Source organism: Astatotilapia calliptera, chromosome 14 (genome assembly GCF_964374335.1).
Source record: "Astatotilapia calliptera chromosome 14, fAstCal68.1, whole genome shotgun sequence".
In the NCBI taxonomy this organism is placed as follows: Eukaryota; Metazoa; Chordata; class Actinopteri; order Cichliformes; family Cichlidae; genus Astatotilapia; species Astatotilapia calliptera.
In genome coordinates this window covers 16,672,651-16,692,926 of record NC_137435.1, presented here as the reverse complement: position 1 = coordinate 16,692,926, position 20,276 = coordinate 16,672,651, and the positions used below count along the sequence as shown (strand labels likewise).

Below are 20,276 nucleotides of genomic sequence, written 5' to 3'. Positions count from 1 at the left end.
CCGCATTACAATAACCTCACTTTCATAGAGATCTTATTATTCAACAGTAAAAAGCCATGTCTTTGGAGGCTATAGCACCACATTATCTCAGCTCAGACATAATGAGGGAGATGTAAGAGAAAAGGAAACAGAGTGAAAAAAGAGAGAAACACAAAGAAAAAGACAGCTGAGGGAGAACAAAGAGAATACAGAAAGCTGGGGGAACTTACACAACACTTTCAAATTCTGGTTGAGGGTGGAGGAGCCTTGGCAAACAGCACTCCGAGGGTGGGAGCAGACCAAAAACTGACTAACTAGAAATAGTAACACTCACAGGCTGCAATTAAAACAAGCATCTCCAGTGCTGTGAGTTGAGGACTTTTAAGATTCAGGGGAAGGATGCTCTTTACAAATTGGAGGCTGAGATGTCAGAGGGTGCAAACGCATAAGTGGCTGGAAAAACAGACTCAGAAATGTTGTCAAATAACCTCTCAAGTATCAGTGTTAAAGGGCAGATTCTCTGCATCCAAGTGCAGATAAGAGTCTACTGCTTTATTGTGTTTCTGAGGTGCATATAACAACTGTACCACTCGTCCTTACTGTTATATTGTAGGGATAACATTCCCAGCACATCACAAAATATGTATAAAAAAAATGCCAATGTGAACACTGACAGAATAGACCGAGTCCCTCTGTTTACATAAATTTCAGCTAATGAGTTTGAGTCTGGCGTTATGATTAGGGCTGAACGATTATGGAAAATAATCTAATTGCGATTTTTTTGCCCCAATATTGCGATTGCGATGCGATATGCGATTATTTTTTAAGGTCTTTGTCTTCTGTATTATTAAACAAAGACAAGCAATACATCATATAGTATGGCCAATACTATATTACATTAATTTTAAACTGTTCTTTCCTGGAAGACAGACCTCTGTTATGATGACATGAGGTGATGCATGAATTGATGACTGACATTTTTATTTAACTTCTTCAATCACAACAGTATATTTGAACATACACAATAGTTTATTTTTAGCTTACAAACATCTGAGCATAAAGTGCTGACAAGGAACCCTGGTGTAAACATTAAAATGAAAGTCAGTACAATGTGCAGATTGCAGAAATATACATAAACAAAATCAGTGGCTTTACCACACTCAGTTTTTCGACATCTGTGAACTACTAGACAGTCATTCAATTAAAAAATAATATTAAATAAATAAAACTAATAAATAAAAAATACACACATCTTACTGATCTCTGCAGTCAGTAACATTACACATAAAGTGCAAACATAATAGCAATTGTATAAACACACACACAAACACGCCTTTAAAGTTTAAAGGCGTGAAATTGGACGGTCTAGTTCTGATTAGCGTCACCGCTGTCTCGGTGGAGTTTAATAAACTCGGCCGTCTGCTTCTTGCTATCTAAAATATAACCAGACACTGGTGTAAATTCTCGACTGTCTCATATTTCTGTTTAATAAGTTTTCTGTTTGACGTTTAGTCAGCTGTGTGAAAACCAAGGAGGAACCCACCCGGGGGATTAATAAAGTTTTATTTTATCTAATCTAATAACTTTAATCTCAGCCAAACCGATTTACTCACGAACAAACAAAACACTGAAAAAAGCCCAACAATAACATTTTTAGGTTGTCTAAGTGACTTATATATTACGTTTAACCCGAGCAGCGAAACTCCGCGGTGATCTGAAAATGATGTGCCGGGAGTTGTGCCGTTCTCGGCCGCATCAGTAACCCTCGAGCTCCCGGCTAGCTGTCGAGCTGGTGGGTAGCAGACGCCTCTGAAAACGTCGAAGCACTTTTGCAAATATGGGATATCTTGATAAACCGAGCAGATATTTGATGTTTACACAACTACTTTCTCGCCTGAAAATATGTTAAAAGTTTATTTTGTGACCCAGAAAGATTAGTATGAGTAATTTTAAAACTTAGTAGCGGCCGCCATTGCTGGAAACTGGAGTTTGGCTGGGCCGCGCTATGAATTCTGGGATATGGTAGTAATTTGGACAGCCTTCGGCGCGTCGCTGTGACGTAATCGGTCTACAAATGCGGCCTCAGGAGGATGCAGCCCATGAATTTGGACATGTCCAGAGTATAATCGCAGCCTTTGCGGTTAGAAAATTGCACTTGATCATGTCGCGATATTATCGCAAATGCGATATATCGTTCAGCCCTAGTTATGATTCATGCAAAACTCTCCAGCCAGGAGATGTAAGAGAAAACAAACATTTAAAGGCCCTTCGCTGGTGTTCTGCTAGCTTTGCATCAGTTTTAACATCACTTTGCTATCTGTGATAAAATATTCACCACCGCTTTTGCATGGTCAATAATGAACCTCGATGCTAAGAGTTGTTTACTAGTGGAGCACCACTTCAAGGTCTTACACCAGGCTGTCTGTCTTAAATGGTTTTAATGGACAGATGAGGAAGGCATGTTAAGTGCACTAGGATCAATCATTCTTCAGGCCTGGCACACAGTCGCTGCTCAGGATTCCTCCCAGAGTCCAAACACTTTGTGGCTTCCTGTGTCATCTAAGTATGGCTTGAATATATTCTCCCTGTGGTGAATGGCGTGGTTGGGATGGTCTTCAACTTTCCCAACTAGGTGTGTTCAGTGGTCATCCATAATGTGCTCCATTTTTGCAACAGGATAGCACATACAGATAATGGAAGGATTGGTAATCTTGAGATTTACTTCTATTCCCAACAACCCAGACACCTGAAAAGCCAAGTGCTAAAAAAAACCCAGCCTGAAATTGTTTTGTTTTTTTTTCCTTTTTGAGCTCTGTGTCTAACAGCTGGTTAGTGCAGCTTTCTGAACTCTTAAAAACTGAGCAGATCAGCTACTTTCCTTCTTGTCTTTTCAAATACAAGTGGATGCAATTAAAATGGGTGCTAGTAGTAAAGTACAGTAAGGAGAGAGGCATGGATAATCCAATCCATGCCTCAGTTTAAAAATCAGCAATTAAACCATTCAGATAATGAGAAGGAAACATTAGCACTGATTTAGGGTGTAAAATCCTTTGCATTTATGATGAATCACTGCTGCTAATTGCTACATGAATAAAATCCATCATTTATGTCCAAGATGCTGAACAGTAAGCACTGGCCATCCTCTCCAAAGCTATACATACTTGACATGTAATGAATAAAAGGTTAAAAAGAAAATGCTGAGGGATTTTCCCAGCATGTCAAAGTCAATTTTACGACTGTTTTTGTAACCGTCTTTGTTTAACGGATCGGGTTGTGACTGGTAGTTTCAGGATCTGCTAGGCTACGTTCACACTGCAGGTCTTAATGCTCAATTCCGATTTTTTGATCAAATCCGATTTTTTTTACTGCTCGTTCACACTACAAATAAAATGCGACAGCAAACGTGCTCTAGTGTGAACGCTCAAAGCGGCCCGCATGCGCAAAAGAAGATGTCACACACAACGCGCTCTGTTTAGACCCAGAGCAACAGTATTGTTTGACTGATGGCCCTTAATATAAAGACTTCGGACTTCACGTTTCCCAATTTTTGCTTTAAGTTGTTTTGTTATTTACATAATAATGTAAATAACCTAATAATGATCCTTATTGCTGTTTAAGAGAGGAGCGGTGCTTCAAAGGATAGCTGCAGATTTCTGTCAGAATCTGCAGATTAAACAGTACAAATAAAATGTTTACGTTGTCTTCCCAACAGTTTCACTGACATCTACGCTGGATGGCCAGGAAGCGTTCGCGATGTCGTATCGGGTGCTTCTCCGGCGCTGATAATTGGCTTCAGTCTTGTGTCGGTGACGTAAAAGACGGATTTAATGCGACTTGACCGTTCAAACAGCAGTCGCTTTCTAAAACATCGGATATGTATCGGATTCAGTACCACATACGAAAGTGACCCAGATCGGATTTGAAAATATCGGATTTGTGCCGTTCACACTGTCATAGCATGATCAGATATGGGTCGCATAGGGTCAAAAAAATCGGATTTGATGCGCTTTCGCCTGCAGTGTGAACGTAGCCCTAGTTGGGTCTCCAACTAGCCAGGACTTTCCCTGGACCAAGCATCTCCCTTCAATTTGACTGACTTTCTGAGTATTATTTAATAAAATCACTCAGTTAATTTAATGCTGCTGTTTGGACGACCTTTTTTTTAAAATGGCTTGACCAAGCCATGAAAACAGTAACAATGAACTGCACGTAGCCTACGATGGAAAACAATGTCGAGCTGCAAAAACTGGTCTTATATTTGACAAGTTTCAATTCAATTGATGTTTAAACTAAATGGGTAAATACTTTTATTAAAGCAGCATACATGCAGCTTGTCACACAGCATAAAGAGGCACGAGAAATTAGAAGGAAAGCAAGCAAACACATCCATGTGCCAAAGCACAGTAGAATCAAGCTCTGCTCAGCATCAGCCGAGCTAAACACCTTCTGTAAACATGAACTGTAATCTATTATCAGCTCGTGAACACACTTTAACATTCAGCAGCAGTGAAGCGAGCAGCAGACCATATGAATGGTGGCTTTCAGTTTCCACAGCGGGCGGTAATGCGTTACTAGAAAACACACAATCTCTGAAAGCTACTGATTATCATCCATAACAACCACAATGTCTCAGTGTCACAAACCCTAATGTGGATTAAAAAGGTGCTTTAAAAACACCTGAATACTCCCAACTGAAAATAACTGCATGCCTCACTGTATCCTAGAAATTTCACACTCTCCCGGGACTAACAGAGTGTGGAGGACGTGGATGCAACTGTGTAGGAAAAGTAATGAACGCTGACCTTTTGTTATATATTCTGCCTCACTGATCAAAAAATGAGAAGCTGTGCCCAACAGCCAGTGCGACAAGCTAAAACAAATAATGCAATCATTTAATTGTGAATGGAAAAATCAATAATGTTTCTAAATTTAAATTTGCAGCTTCTCTTCCTGCATTAGAGGAATGCACTCATGAGAACATATGGGCTTAATACACATTATGACACAGATGATTACAGAATCCATCATCATTTGTGAAACTTCTATTCTACGCAGCTGCAGAAAACCGTCCACACAAACACATAATTAACTACAAACAAAAAAGCACACAAACAGCATACGGCAATTCCCCTGAGGTAATTTTCTGTGCTTCATTCAGAGGGGTGGATAAACTGAGATATGGGATAATGTGTAATGCAGGGGCGAAAGTAACACCGCAAAGAGGCTACATGCATGACAATATGTGTGTGCGTATGAATGTAGGATCTACGCCTGTGGAGTTCTTGAGGAAACATCTCGGGCAGTGAAAGTTTGCAGCAAGCAGAAGGGGAAGAAGAGGAGGGATTCGGGGTTGTGAAGCTGGCCAAGCGCGCAGCTCCTGGGGAGATGTTTTTGAAGCCATGGTGGAAGCACAAATAGATTAATAGATCTCTATTAAAACAAACAAAAGTAAATAATCTTACATATTATATAGTACTTCATCAGTAGCAGCAGACTGGATAAAAAAAAAAAAAATATGGCAGTGTTTTTCCTCTCTCTCTCTTTCAATATAACGCACAACCCACTACTCCCATTTAAATGCTTAGGCCGCTTTATTAGGTACACCTTGCCCTTACTTTTACTTTCAGAAATGCCTTAATTCTTCAAAGCAGATTAAATGAGCTGCTGGAAACAGTGATCAGAGATTTTGCTCCATGTTGACATAAGAGCATCACATAGTTCCTGCAGATTTTTTTTTTGGCTGCACACCCATGATGTGATTCTCTCCCAAAGCTGCACTATTGGATTCGGATCTGGTGACTGTGGAGGCCATCTGAGTGCAGCGCAGTGAAGTCATTATCATGTCCAAGAAACCAATTTTAGATTGTTTAACCTTTGCGACATGGTGTGTTATTCTGTTGGAAGCAGTGATCAGATGATGGGTTCACTGTGGTCACCAAGTGATGGACATGGTAGCAGCAATGATAGGACACTAGTAGAGTTTAAACACTGCTCGACTGGTACTAAAGACAATATCCCCACACCTTTACACCACTACAGGGCCAGAACCGTTGACATAGGGCACAATGGATTTATGCTTTCATGCTGTTTAAATTCTAATCCAACCATCTGAATGTTGCTGGAGAACCTGAGACACAAAAGACCAGGCAACATTTTTCCATTTTTGATGAGCCCGTGCAAATTGTTGCCTCAATTTCCTGTTTTTAGGTGTCACTAGTGGCACCCAGTGTATTCTTCTGATACTGTAGCCCATCTGCCTCAAGATTTGACATCTTCTGCATTCAGAGATGTTTTCCTGCATGCCTGGGTTGTAACAGGTGGTTATTTGAGTTACTGCTACCTTTCTGTCAGCTTGAAACACTCTGGCCATTCTCCTCTGACATCAACAAGATATTTTCACACAGAACTGCCGCTCACTGGATATTTTCTCTGTAAACACCCGTTTTTATGTGGGGGGAAAAGCAACAGAAGTTAAGAGTCAAGATTCTTGGATGAGTAGCAAAATACTTGTGCTAGAAGAGGATAAGAAAAGGACAGACTCGCCTATTATGCATCAGCAAGGAGGTAAAGTTTGATTTGATGGGAGGAACCTTCAGAAGCAGAACTGATTCATCTTACCACGGGGGAGGAAAAAAAAAAAAATCAGTGAATATCAGCAAGACTTTCCATTTTTGATACAGCAGTGAATGAGCGTAGGTCTTGCATGCATTAGATTTCACAATGAAATGCCACTGTGCAATTACTTTTGATGACACACTCCAGCAGAAGCAGGGAAATGTCAAAATCACAATTAGAACCACAGCAGCCAAAACAAAAAAAATGATGTTTTCACACAGGCACGCACAACCACACTCACACACATATACACATGCAGACCTTATAATGCACAGATAAACGATGAAATTGGAAAAAACAATTGTGTTCCCACCAGGATGAATTGAATCTCTTTTTTGAGATTAGTTTCTCATTAGGTCAACGTTTCAGTTTTACTAAGACTGTGGCTTCTGATCATGAAATAGCAAAACAAATCCATTTCACATCATAAGATTAGCATCTATTATCATGGAAATGTTATTAGTTATTTTAGTGCTAATCATTTAGGGATCCCACCAGCTATTATATGAAGACTTAGCCAGGGACAATGTCCAAAACTCTGAGCCAGCAGATATCCACGGCAGCACATCATGTTTAACGTGACGGGCATTTTTATGAATGCAGATTAATTTAAAAAGCTGCTCCAACACTAAACTGTTGTCAGAAGGTGGTTTTGAAATTGAATTTCATAAATGTTTTCCTTCCTTTGTGGAGAATTTTTATCCAGTGCCTGTTTAAAGAGATTAAGTGCTCCTTCTTCTATCAGCTGTTCCCTTTAGGGGTGGCCACAGTGGATCATCTGCCCACATCTCACCCTATGCAAAGCATCCACATTTGCCACAGCAACCTTCCTTCACTATATGCATGAACCTCTGTGGTCTTCCTCTTTTTTCTCACGCCTAGCAGATCAGTCTTCAACATCCTACTTATCATACTACTTATTAAATTTAGTCATGCCTCAGGTCCCAGAAACAGATAATGTAAGGAAATGTAACAAGAAACACTGATGTAGGGAAATTACTGCTAAACCAAAGCAGTAATATGTAATATGTAAATATATGCACAAAAACACACAGGGTATAAAAATCCTACTCAGCAAACGAATGAGCGTCCTGAATGTACGTTCCAGGTTATTTCAGTCGCCGTCAGTGGTCACAGTGCAACGGGTAGAAAGTACAGAACATAACGACCTACCTGTAATGAACAACCCTGACATTTACATCAATCGTTGATTGATGTACGGTTCTTTAGCATTTATCACAAAGGCGCACACACGGCTCTGATTTCATTCACAGTCATTTCAGTCAGGAAATGACCTGCAGGAGAATTTGTATCATAAATGCAACACCTTTCCTCATTGCTGCTCCGCTCAGTGCGTCCATCTGCACGCTCAGGATAGATAAAGGGCCCATCTGATGCCTGCCGCTGCAAGCACATAGATATATTTGCAGGCGGGAGGGGAGGCAGGGAATAAGTGAGGAGGAAAGGAAAATTATTAGTAGGAGGTGTCACTAGCATGAGTAACATCCCCCTTGTGTGAACAAGGGTCAAGATCAATGCCCTGATATAAAATGAGAGAAGAAGAGGTGATGAGAGATTGTGGAGCAAAAAGACAGCAGGAACGATGGATTGAGTATCCAGCACAGACTGAACAAAAGCAATGTAAAGAGGGGCACAAATGGGCAAAGAGACAGCAGAGAAACTGGGAAGTATGAAATATGGTTAACAGCAGCTGAAAAGGAAAATGTAGCAGTAAAGAGTGATGGAGACAGAAAGCAGAAAAACTGAGAAAAATGGAGAAACGGGAAGGTAAGAGATTTCACCGTGAGGGTATAAATGCCCCAAAAGCAGAGAGAGGACGGATTGGTGGAGCGCTTTGAAACATTTTCAAGGTCCTCTGACTTCTACTGAAGTCTCCAGTCTGCACACAGCCTTTCTTGCTCTTTCTGACAAATTTTTCTTTATTTCCTCAATTTCTTTTAAATGACACAGTCATTTTTCTTCTCTTTGTTCAGCGGATTCTGCGACGATTATCCTGCTTTTGGCTGCCGTCGTACATTAGACGGCAAACTGTGACTTTTGGCTTTCTTCTCTTTCTCCTTTCCATTAAAAGCTTCTCTGACTCATTACTGAATCACTGCAGTATTAAACATTGATGTTATCATTAAACAGTGATAGGTGAAAACAAGGGGTCAGTCGTAGTAACCTCGGCTGAATGAATCAAGAAATCAAGTCATGGCGAATCACTCTTTCTGGAAATAAGGGAGCAACAAATCGATGGGTAAAGAAAGAAATTAAAACCAACACAACATTTAGTGATTTGTTAAGGTTGTTTTTAAGCCTTCAAAGCTAGATTGAGATCTGAGGATGGTTTTGCACAAGCGGTCTCTACCTAGCCCTGTGGTCGGGCGTATCGTGTGTCTCTGCACTGGTATATTCTCCATTTCTTTTGATGGTTATTTCCCCATTAATGTTAGTTTACATCAGTGTGGTTGGTACTGCACATGGCCTTATCCTTTTACTTTGTTGTAGGCCCCTTTTTTAAATCATTAAACTTGCTCTAGTGGTGGCATCTCTTATTTTATGATTTTGGGCGGTAGGTAACAAATGGTAAATGGTAAATGGCCTGTATTTATATAGCGCTTTACTAGTCCCTAAGGACCCCAAAGCGCTTTACATATCCAGTCATCCACCCATTCACGCACACATTCACACACTGGTGATGGCAAGCTACATTGTAGCCACAGCCACCCTGGGGCACACTGACACGAGGCGAGGCTGCCGGACACTGGCGCCACCGGGCCCTCTGACCACCACCAGTAGGCAACGGGTGAAGTGTCTTGCCCAAGGACACAACGACCAAGACTGTCCAAGCCGGGGCTCGAACCGGCAACCTTCCGATTACAAGGTGAACTCCCAACTCTTGAGCCACGATCGCCCCAAGTTTAACAAGTGAGAAATAAAACTGTGGATATGATTAATAAAAACCCATTCAAATTCTGGATAAATTAGGACTTTGGTTAAAAGAATATAAGTTATAGTTTCACCTGAATGGAAACTCCTAAGGCAGTCGAGTCCCATCAGAACAAAAGTACAGTATTTCTGAGGCAAGAGTTACCCTGAGTATGTCATTTTAAAGAGCTAAACACTAGAAAACAGAACAGAAAAAAGAGCCTTACTCTCATCTGGGTTGGGTGAGGCAAGGATGGCGCTGTGCTTCCTCTTCACCTCTTCAACTTTCTCTGCCAGCGATTCGATAAAACCCCGGATCTCTTCCACCTGTCAAGAGAGCGAGACACAAAAAGGTGCTTTAGATCTGCTCCGTAGCAGGAAGCACCTGTGACTCACCTGGCAGATGCTGTGAAGACCACAAATATGAAAGTTTTTCCAAGTTCATCCAGCCTCAGTCATCATTTCTCCATGCAAAACTGGACGATTCTCTTATTTATACCCTGTTTAATTCTGACACAGATTTCAAGATCTGGCTTGTTTGTACTACAGACTGATAAGTGAGCTAGGAAAAGTTTTCCCAGTAACCCGCTGCTGCCTCCTACATATCTTACAGATACACGAGTGCTATCGACAGCAAATAAATGGAAATGAATGCCTTTAACCCAGTCATTAAGCACACTGACAAAAACTGATCCTTGAAGTGCATCATATTCATCTCCTCCTTTGAAGTCCACTGAGGTTCAGGACTGATATTCTACCCCTTCACCTCTCGCCTATACTTCCTGCTGCCTGGCAGCCAGCTGTGCCGTCTCTGGCTCTCGGTGACAGCCGGAAAATCAGCGGGTCACATCTGTCAGTGACTTCATCAATCTTTACTTTCATCTCAGTCCATCAAACTGCTGATCATTTTCTCCTCCTTTACACCTGCTCTGCTACAGGCCAGCCTATCCCATGTCATTCCGGTCATTTCCTTGCACATCTCTCTGGCTTGGCTTTTTAACTCTAATTCCACTTTTCCTCTGTCAGTTTTCACAGCTCTACTACAAACCTGAGATTTCCCCTTCTCAGCCCCGGTGATTATTCGCCAGTTATCTCTTTAATTGGTTTCTGATTGGCTCTGTTTTTTAATAACATAATTGGCTCTGAAAGACAACTGGGAGAGAGACCAGACACCGTGGGTGGGTCGCTTAGGTGAATGCAGAGTTAAACGTCATGGGGGAAAGAGAGCAAAAGTTAAAGATGTAAGAGAGTGAGAAAGGACTGGAGAAAGGAAGGACGCCAAAGAGAGTAGAAGATGAAACCACTTTAAGCTGCCTCGGTTTAGAAATCACACGTTAGTGAGTCATGGCACATCTCTCTGCTCTTATAAGGCATCAGATAAATTTTATTGGTATGAGAGAAAAACATGATCAGATGAGGCTAAAAAGCCCACAGATGTGTAAAAACAAACTGATACACGTACTTTGAGGGTAGTTTTGCAACTGCTTGTGACTTTTTGACCGAAGACATTTGTTATTATTCTCTGTGTCTTGTACAAATGTCATGTTAAGCAGCCTTAATCCCAGCTGGATATTGCAGTAATTCATTAGTTTTAAGTTATTCTAGTGTAAAAGTCTCATTTTTATCTGGTAAGGAGAATGATTAGGAGCCTCGAGGCCACAGCGAGTCTTTCTTGCTTTGGCTCACTTCATTCTTGCATCATCAGGTGAAGCATAAATGGGCTCTGTTGCACAATGTAAGAAAAGTAAGACATTTTTTGACAAATAGCTGAAGATGAGGATCTTTTCTCTGCCTTTTCTTTTTTAGCTCACTGTTAGGCACTTATTTTCTTCGAATTATCCATATTTAAAAACATTTTTTTCAAAATTGTTCATAATTTCAAATATCAGCCTCATCTACTATCCATCTTTAGATCTTCAAATTAAACTCTTTCTACAGCATCACAATTTAGATTTAGTTGCGTCTTAGAGTAGTGTTTGCATCCATCTAAACGATCTGATACTCAGACAACGCCAAAGCAGATTAAAGCCTCAACATATTGCATACAAATGTATTCACACACTTGCTGTTGTGAATACATAAGAAATGATTACTTTATAGCAGGAGTCTAATGATTCACATACTGTGCAAGTCTTGAGCCACCCATCACGTCTCTATGTTTCTTTAGGAGAATGAGAAATAGGAGAAGCATGCAAACATATATGGAAACACAGAACATAAAGCAAAACAATTCAGCTAAACTTGAGTTGTATTACATAAGAGCTTACTCATAATCAAGTAGCTCTTCACCTTCCTAAAAGTCATTCCAAAGTTCATCTTGACACCACCAGGACGGAGCCTCCACCGTGTTTTGCAGATGGCTGTAAGCGCTCACTGTTGCATTTCTCTCATGACCTCCTGGATACATATAGACCTCAGTTTTCTAAAAGCCACACAATGTGGAAAAGAAGTTTTCAGTAACTGCTCTTTTGGATATAATCCTTTATTAATCCTTCGGATTAATAAAGTATTTCTGAAATTTACTGGGGGAAAAAAAACAAAAAAAAAAACACTGTCAAACATTTGTCTTTTGTATTTTTCATAGATTCAACTAAACAAATGAGAACAAGTGATGCATTATTGTACAGGCTGCTAGTAACAAAGAGTATAAAGATATCATTTAAAATTGGCTCTTTCCCAAGTTATTTTTATACACAACACTGCTTCATACCTTGAGACTTCCGTTGTGGTTTGGCATACAACCAAAAAAAAGAAAGGAAAAAAATATTCCTATGAAGATGATCAGATACAAGGACTTGACTGAAAATAAGTGAGGAGCAGATTATGTCTAAAGAAAGACCTTGAAAAACTTCAGAAAGCCTGAAAACTATTCTTCAAGGCAAACCCATCTCCTCGGAAGCAAAATATAAAGAAAGGGGTGGCTCAAGACTTTTGCACAGTACTGTAAACATTTATAAAAGCACGTATCAGAAAAAGCTTGCAGAGAAAAACTGCACTGCAGATTTTCATAATCAACAAAGTAAAAACGCTACTTAAATGTAAAAAATAGAGCTTTTTAATCACTTTATTGTGAACGCATGTCCGGGCTAATGAGCTTCAAAGACGAGCCACATCACATGAAGCAGATCCTAAATTAATTTTCTAATTAAACTAATTAGAACTTCTCTGTGTAGCCACTATTTCAACAGCACTAATAAAGATTACGGAAATATAAGCAATTCTTTTAGTTACAATTTTCATTGTGTGACATGTGGGATGCAGTTTCAGTGACTGTTACATAATCGCATAGTAATCGCATAAACAGGCATGCACACAGATAGATACTAAGCATGACCATAGGTGGCTACATTCATCTTTACAAAAATTCCACAACATAAAATCAATATGCACACTCAGTGTTTACAGTGTGACTCAAGGTCACAGTGGTATTTCCACTGTCCGTTATCCCTGCAGATCACTAGTGAAAGCTTAATTAACACACCCAGTCGGGGTGGAAGCCTGACCGCGCCTGCTCTTCTTCTGCTCCACTCACCATCTACATCTCTCTGTCACATATTGATACCCGTTCTTCCTCTCTGGTCTTGCTGTCTAACTTCTCCTAACGACTCTGCCACTCTCACACTCCCTGAAGCTTTTAGCTCAGTGTCAAACCGCTCTCTGTGGATCCCTCTGTCTACATGTTTCAGTCAAACTCTGCCTCCTTCATTTCTTCACTTGAGACAGACTGAAAATTACAGACAGATAAAGAGGGCTGTGTTTCTATATCAGGGATACAGACAGTCTGTCAGAAGCGGGAAGCAGCAGAAGAACATAAATGAGACAAATGTCAGAGAAATGGCTGCAGCCTGCAGCGATCCTCCGGAGCTAAAACATCCCATAATTACAGACTTTTTGAAGCTATACCCTGGATTACCTCTGTACTGACTGTCAAACCTCAGATTCAGGAGTTTTAGACTTCGCAGCTGAAGAAAGAAAGAATAGAAAACTCTCTGCACTTTCTTTTTAAATATAAAAATGTGTTGTTCTGGTTGCTGACGTACAGGCGTAGCTGAGAGATACCAAAATTGTTTCATATTTTGCATTCAACGGGGCAGCACATTGGTGCACTGCTTAGCACTGTCATTTTACACAATGAAGGTTGTTGGTTCAAATCCATGATCTCCCTGGGCCTGTGTGGGCTTTGTCCAGTGCTTCGCTTTCCACAAAAAAAAAAAAATCAACAACAACAAAAAACAAAAACTGGTGATTCTGAACTGAACAGAAAAACTCTTACTGTGATGGGCCATCTACCTGCTTCGCTAGTGCCCAGCCTCCAATGCCATGACACCCTTGATAGGCAACATCGGAACATTAGATAAGCTTTTAAACAAAATGGACAGCTGTACCAGATGTGCCAGATTGCTGAGTCACAAGCCGATTGATGATTCTCTTCCTGTTTTAGATGGTGCTCTTCTATTGTGTCGTCCCCCCCCCCTTCACCGTATACTAGCATGTGCACCAAATATTGCCACTGCCACCTTAGCCACCTGTGATCTTAATAACAGGGAATGTTTTAAAAGGTGGCCACAGCTCAGACTCAGAAAAACAAGGGAAAAAAGAGAGCATACGTTTTGAGCATGAGTCTGCACAGTGACTAAGCATTGATTCTGGCACTGAACGACATTTTTCCAAAACCATTTCCTCCTTTTTTGCTTTGAGGAGAGGGGTACAAACACTTGGACATGTCAGTCTAAAATCTTCAATGTTTTGAAGACATGATTAACAACATTTTCACAGTCAAATTATTGAGTGTCCCTTCTTGCCCTGTTGATGGGGACATGAATGTTTCATCGCAGCATGAAGGTAATTGCCTCCAAAATCCTGAATGATTTAAAGTAATCATTCCCTGGTAGAAAAGTGCATGCCAGAAAAGATTAGCATGGCAGAGCCACCAGAGACCATTCATTCTGGTGGTCACTGGTTCCAGTTTATCCTTAGTCCTTTTCCTGGTTTCCGTGCAGTGCCTGTGTGGGTTCTCTTGCTCCCAGAGTCCGATCAACCTTGAATTTAAAAAAGAAAAAACTAAAAACTTTAAGTGGTTAAAGCACCTGAGGGACCTGCTGCAGTAACAAGATAACACATTAGTAGTCATCTGATAGCCGCGAAGCACATGAACGAGCCACTAATGGTGAAGAATGAATGAAGCAGCCGATGCCGAGCCAACTACTACATGCATAACTTCCCCACTCTGTGCGCATTAACATTTTTGCTCCATTTGAGAGACCACTGTAGTAGACAAGCTCTCGATTTTCTGGTTAATCTGCATTTCGTCTCTTGCCCATTCTTTGGCTCATGAATAAAATAATAAGACTGTGGACAGAAGCAGCTGAGGTGGCCTGTTTGATTGACCTGTGATCAGATGACTCCAAGCAAGAAAAGGTTTTCCGAGGATACGCACACAGTCAGAAGAGGTATTCACAGACTAATTACTCATTTATTATCAATATTTACATACTATAAGGTGCTTTTTGATTGCCTCTGCTGCCGAGTTTCTCCAAAACTGAGCCAGTTTAACACAAACTTGTTACTAAGCTCAAACATTTGGCAGGGTGTGCACTTCACCACATTTAAATTTACATGAAGTTATGGTTGATGGAGAAATCTAAAAGCTAATGCTGGAAGTGGGTGGAGAGTAGGGATGGGTATCGTTTAGGTTTTATCTGATACCGGTGCCAAATCGGTACTTTTGAAACGGTGCCGGTGCTCAAACGGTGCTCAAACCGGTGCTTAAAGAATGGAGAACACAAAATTGGTCCAAAAACCTCTCATGTTCAGCTGTTTTTTGTAAAAATATAACAATGTTAGCCTTTTCTGCAGCTATGGGGCATACATGGTATCACTCTTGGCTGGAAGCAGTGCTTAAACAATGGAAAAAACACAAACTTTGTCCAAAACCTCTCATGTTTAACTGTTTTCCACTTTTTCTTTGGTCATTTTAGCCTTTTTAGCCAGGGTGAAGGGAGTATCTGCCATCAAACAAGAGGACAGCCGCATGTAGCTATGATGATGTTTGCTAGTTCACCTTACATGCATTAATGTAATAACGTGGTTAGCCTACTCAACGTAAATTAGCTACTCACGCAGAGAAGAACGGCTGCTGCCACCATCATCCGTCATCATTTCTGCTACACTGGCAGGGCTAGGGGCCAGGACTCTCCTCTTCGTGTTTTTGGGGGATGTTGCATAACAGGCAACCCACCCGCAGTAGATGTGCTCGGTGTGAGGTCTCGCAGCAAGCTATCAAATACGGCGCATTTCTGGGCTTTTAAAAAAAACGCTATGCGTCGCCAGGTGTTTCATCGGATTTGAGGTGTTACCTCCTTTGACAGTATCACAGTATCAGCTTAAAGCACTTGTTGCAGGCTGCTGAGTTTGCATATTTTGCTGTGAAGTACAGCCAGACTTTTGACCGCTTCGCCTTGGACATTTTTAATCTGTAGCTCTGATCTAACAGAACGTACGTACCTGGCCCCGCCTACTATCCTCGGAAACGTAAAATGATTGGCTAGAATCTAAAGTGTATCACAGCTCAGGAAAAAAAAGCACCGAAATAAAGCACCGAAATGTGCGCTGCTTTTCGGTCTGGTTACTACCGTTTATGTCAGAACCGGTGCCATCATGGCACCTGTTGTGTTTACATACACTGCTAAGATGGTGAAGGGTTGCTTACAAGGGGGACTGAATATGAACATATACTCAGTTACCAGTAGGGGGCTCTGTGACTAAGGATGATGGAAGGAGAGAAGAAGTGAAGTGTATGGTGAGATGTAAAATGGCGAACTACTGCTGAATATATACGTTCCATTACAAACCAAGCCGTCTCCGTTCTTCTGTCGAAACACCACAAATTGGCGACGAGGGTGAGTGCATCAGTTCCGAGTCCACCATCTTTTCTTCCACATGTAGGTGAGCCGCCGATTCCATTTACTACATGGCGGAAAATATTCGACAATTACATGCTAGTAATCAATGCCACGGGAGACGCATGGCCGGATGCTAGGAAACGCGCTGTTTTGCTACACTGCTTGGGCCCGGAGGGACAGCGGTTATTCTACACGTTACCGGAGCAAGGTGATACATATGCTGACGCCATGAGCACACTGGAGAAGCACTTTGTGCCGAAAGTGAATGTCGTGGCGTGCCGTCATACATTCAGACAGCGTATGCAACGAGCGGATGAGACTGTTTCTCAGTATGTGGTGGCTCTGAGAGCATTAGCTTCATCTTGTAACTTTGGACTAGAGCTGGGCGATATGAGATTTTTTCATATCACGATATGTTTTTTTCATTTCAGGCGATAACGATATCTATCACGATATAAGCCAAATAACTATATTTGTAAGATTTAAATGTGCCGTTGCTCACAAGTAAAATGTGAAATAATCAGCAGCTTGTTTTTATTTAAATATTTATTCCCCATAATAAGTTCAACAGGGTAGATGTACTTAAGGAACATGAGACTTTTTCAGATAAATAAAGGCAAATATTGCAAACTACACAAAAGGCAGCCGCTAAAGCGTTTAAGTTTCAAAATAGAACAAACAAAACAGACTACTAAATTGTCAATTCCACTTAGAAACAAAATATTAATTCTAAAAATAAATCTTAGTTTGTTTTACAGAAGAACAGACAAAACTGACTAACTTTTGTCAATATCAAATAAACTGAGAACTAAAAGGAAATTCTCAATCTCTCCTTGTTGTATAGCTTAGCTTTTCAAACAGTTTTAACAGTTACTTTAGTCTGACAAAAGCCGAATGACGAATTAGCGCTTCCAGTCAGAGACTGAGGCTACGTCCACACGTACACGGGTATTTTTGAAAACGGAGATTTTCCGTTTTCGTTTAAAAAAATAATCCCGTCCACACGTAAAGGCAGAAATGAAGGAAAACGCTGCTATGAACATGCCAAAGCAGCAGGTGGCGCTAGATTCCTAACCGTGCCGAAATGCTGGCCAATCAGAAGTCTAGAAGCCTCGGTGGGAAAAAGTAAACAAAGCTGGGGCATAGAAGCAGAACCGAGTCGTATGTGTGGACGGACAGTAACTGTGTGTATATGTAAGCATTTAAACACTGCAGAGAGTAGAATTAACAGTAACAGTATTGTAGAAATTCATTTCACCGAAACAATAACGTGGCGCACAGTGTGACGCATGCACCAGTTTATTGTATTTCCAGACTTGCTTTCGGCACAATTTACAGTGCACGCTACTCTGTTTTTTTGTCAGACTTGAAATAGCCGAAATACCTTCACACTACGGAACTTCTTTGGCTCTTCCGTTCGACAATCTCTCCGGCATTGGAACCATCATCTGTTTTCTCTTCGGTCACGCTCGGTTGATTTTTCTAGTCGGCACACTCATTTCCTCCATTACGCGCTGGCTCCATTACCCGCTGGCTGCTTCCCAAACAAACACACGTGCGGCTTGGCACTTGTGCTATACGGTAACAAGTCACGCGACGTGACTCTGCGGCTGTGATTGGTTCGGCTCCGCGTTACTTAATTTGGATTGGCTGACCTTTTTTTTTTTTTTTTTTTTTTTGAGGACAAGAGCGGCGAGGTCTATCGCGATAGCTTAATTTCTCTATCGAGTAAAAGTTATATCGCGATACATATCGTTATCGTTCTATCGCCCAGCTCTACTTTGGACAAATGGAAAGTGAAATGATAAGAGCTCAGTTGATCTCCAATGCTCATCTCAGCGCTGTGAAAGACAAACTGTTACTGGAGGATGAACTCACACTGGATAAGGCTCTAACTATTGCAAGCCAGGTAGAAGCAGCAGTCAAAAACGCTACTCTACTCTCCACACCCGGCTCGTGTCCGACCGCGCCTGTTCAGACAGTCGACGCGGCAAATTCCCACTCTCACCAGAGGAGAGGACCTCGCTCCGCTAAAGGCTGCACTCCAGACCAACGCAAACGGGGAGGTTCAAAGCAGCAGCAGCGGAAGTGCTTCAGGTGTGGTTCTCACAAGCACTTAGCTAATGATAAAAACTGCCCGGCTGCTTCTTCAAAATGCAATAACTGCGGGAAAAAGGGACATTTTGCCAAGGTATGTAAGTCGTCAGTCAGTGAAGTGAGAGAAGTAGTGGTTCCAGAATTGGCAGTACTGTGCGTGCAAGATGCTAAAATGATGGCAGCTATTCAAGATAAGCTTACCTGCACTGTCGACATTGAAACTGTACAAGGTGGCTCTAAGACAGTAGAGCTGATAGTAGACACTGGAGCTTCTGTGTCTATTCTGCCAGAAACTATCTACAGACAGTATTTTGCAGACTGTTCACTGGTGCGACCTAAAGTCAAACTAGTTACTTGTGCTAAAGATGAGTTGGCTGTGATGGGTTGTCTGCCTGCATCAGTTGCACTGCATGCACAGAATGAAAAAGTTCCTGCTTCCTTCTACATTGTCAAAGCTGGTTCCCCGCTATTAGGCCTCGACCTCATTAGAGCACTGAACGTCTGCATCGTCGGAGGCAAAGTGGACCGTATTCAGGATGAAACTGCAGATGAGCCGGATTCGTCTAACCAGAAGTCTGCTGTGTACAATGTTGATCCTATTCCACCAGCTCAACTTGGATGTGTTAAAGGGTTCATCCATAAAGTACAGGTAAACAACAATGTGCGGCCTGTACGCCAAAAGCTGAGACGCCTGCCATTAAGTGTACGTACAGAAAAGGAGGCGTTAGCCTGTGTCTGGGCGGTGGAAAGATGGCGTACATATGTATGGGGCCGCAGATTCACACTTCGTACTGACCACCAAGCTCTTACTACCCTTCTCAGCACCAAAGGTATGAACAGAGCGGGCATGAGAATCGCACGATGGTCTGCAAGGCTGATGTGTTTTCAGTATGATGTGCAGTACCGTCCTGGTGTTCAGAATGTCATCGCAGACTGCCTCTCACGGGTTCCCCTGATGTACTCCAGCACTGACATTGATGCTGAAAAAGACCTTCTCTTGGAGATAGCTGAAGTTTCTCCTCTCTTGACAGCGACACCGTTGACGGATTTTAAAGCTGAATGTGAGGACTGCCCTGACCTTTCTCTGCTGCAACAGGTTATCCGCTCAGGCTGGCCTAAGGTGAAAAGGTCTCTCCCACCTGAGATACAGCCGTATTTCCTGGTGCGACATGAACTTGCTGTGGAATCACCGTTGGTTTTCTGGGGGACACGTCTGGTGGTCCCAAGGTCCCTGCGGGAAAAGGTGATATGCCTCGCACACGAAGGTCACCAGGGCATAGTTCGCACAAAGCAGCGGCTCAGAGAGCTTTACTGGTGGCCATGCATGGATACTCAAGTCCATGCGATTCTGTCATCGTGCTCAGTCTGTCAATTGTGTGACAAAACGGCCAAAACTGCTCCTACTCCCTTACAGCCGGTTCAGTTTCCAGATGGTCCCTTTCAGCATGTGGCCGTTGACATTGTTGGACCTTTTGACCGCGGGTCGCAGGACTGCAGGTTTGCCATCATACTGGTCGATTACTTCAGCAAATGGCCAGAAGTAGCCTTTACTTCATCAGCTACTACAGACACTGTGATTAGGTTCTTGTCTTCAGTTTTTGCACGGGAGGGAAACCCTTGTGAGCTTACCACAGATAATGGACCACAATTCACTTCATCTGCCTTTGCTGATTTCCTGACGGAAAGGGGCATCAAGCACATCAGAACAAGTGTGTATCACCCTCAAGCGAACGGGTGTGTTGAAAGATTCAA

General features: G+C 41.8%; 1 protein-coding gene across 3 annotated transcripts in view; it reads right to left on the bottom strand.

Annotated features, from left to right (window-relative positions):
* LOC113035759 (syntaxin-1A-like) overlaps positions 1-20,276 on the bottom strand; it is an 80,989-nt gene that overhangs the window by 36,108 nt on the left and 24,605 nt on the right. For all 3 annotated transcript variants that reach the window (XM_080288568.1, XM_026191443.2, XM_026191442.2), the window contains exon 3: positions 9,753-9,852. In XM_080288568.1, coding sequence (XP_080144694.1) covers positions 9,753-9,852 — 100 coding nt within the window. The remainder of the gene's footprint in view (positions 1-9,752; positions 9,853-20,276) is intronic.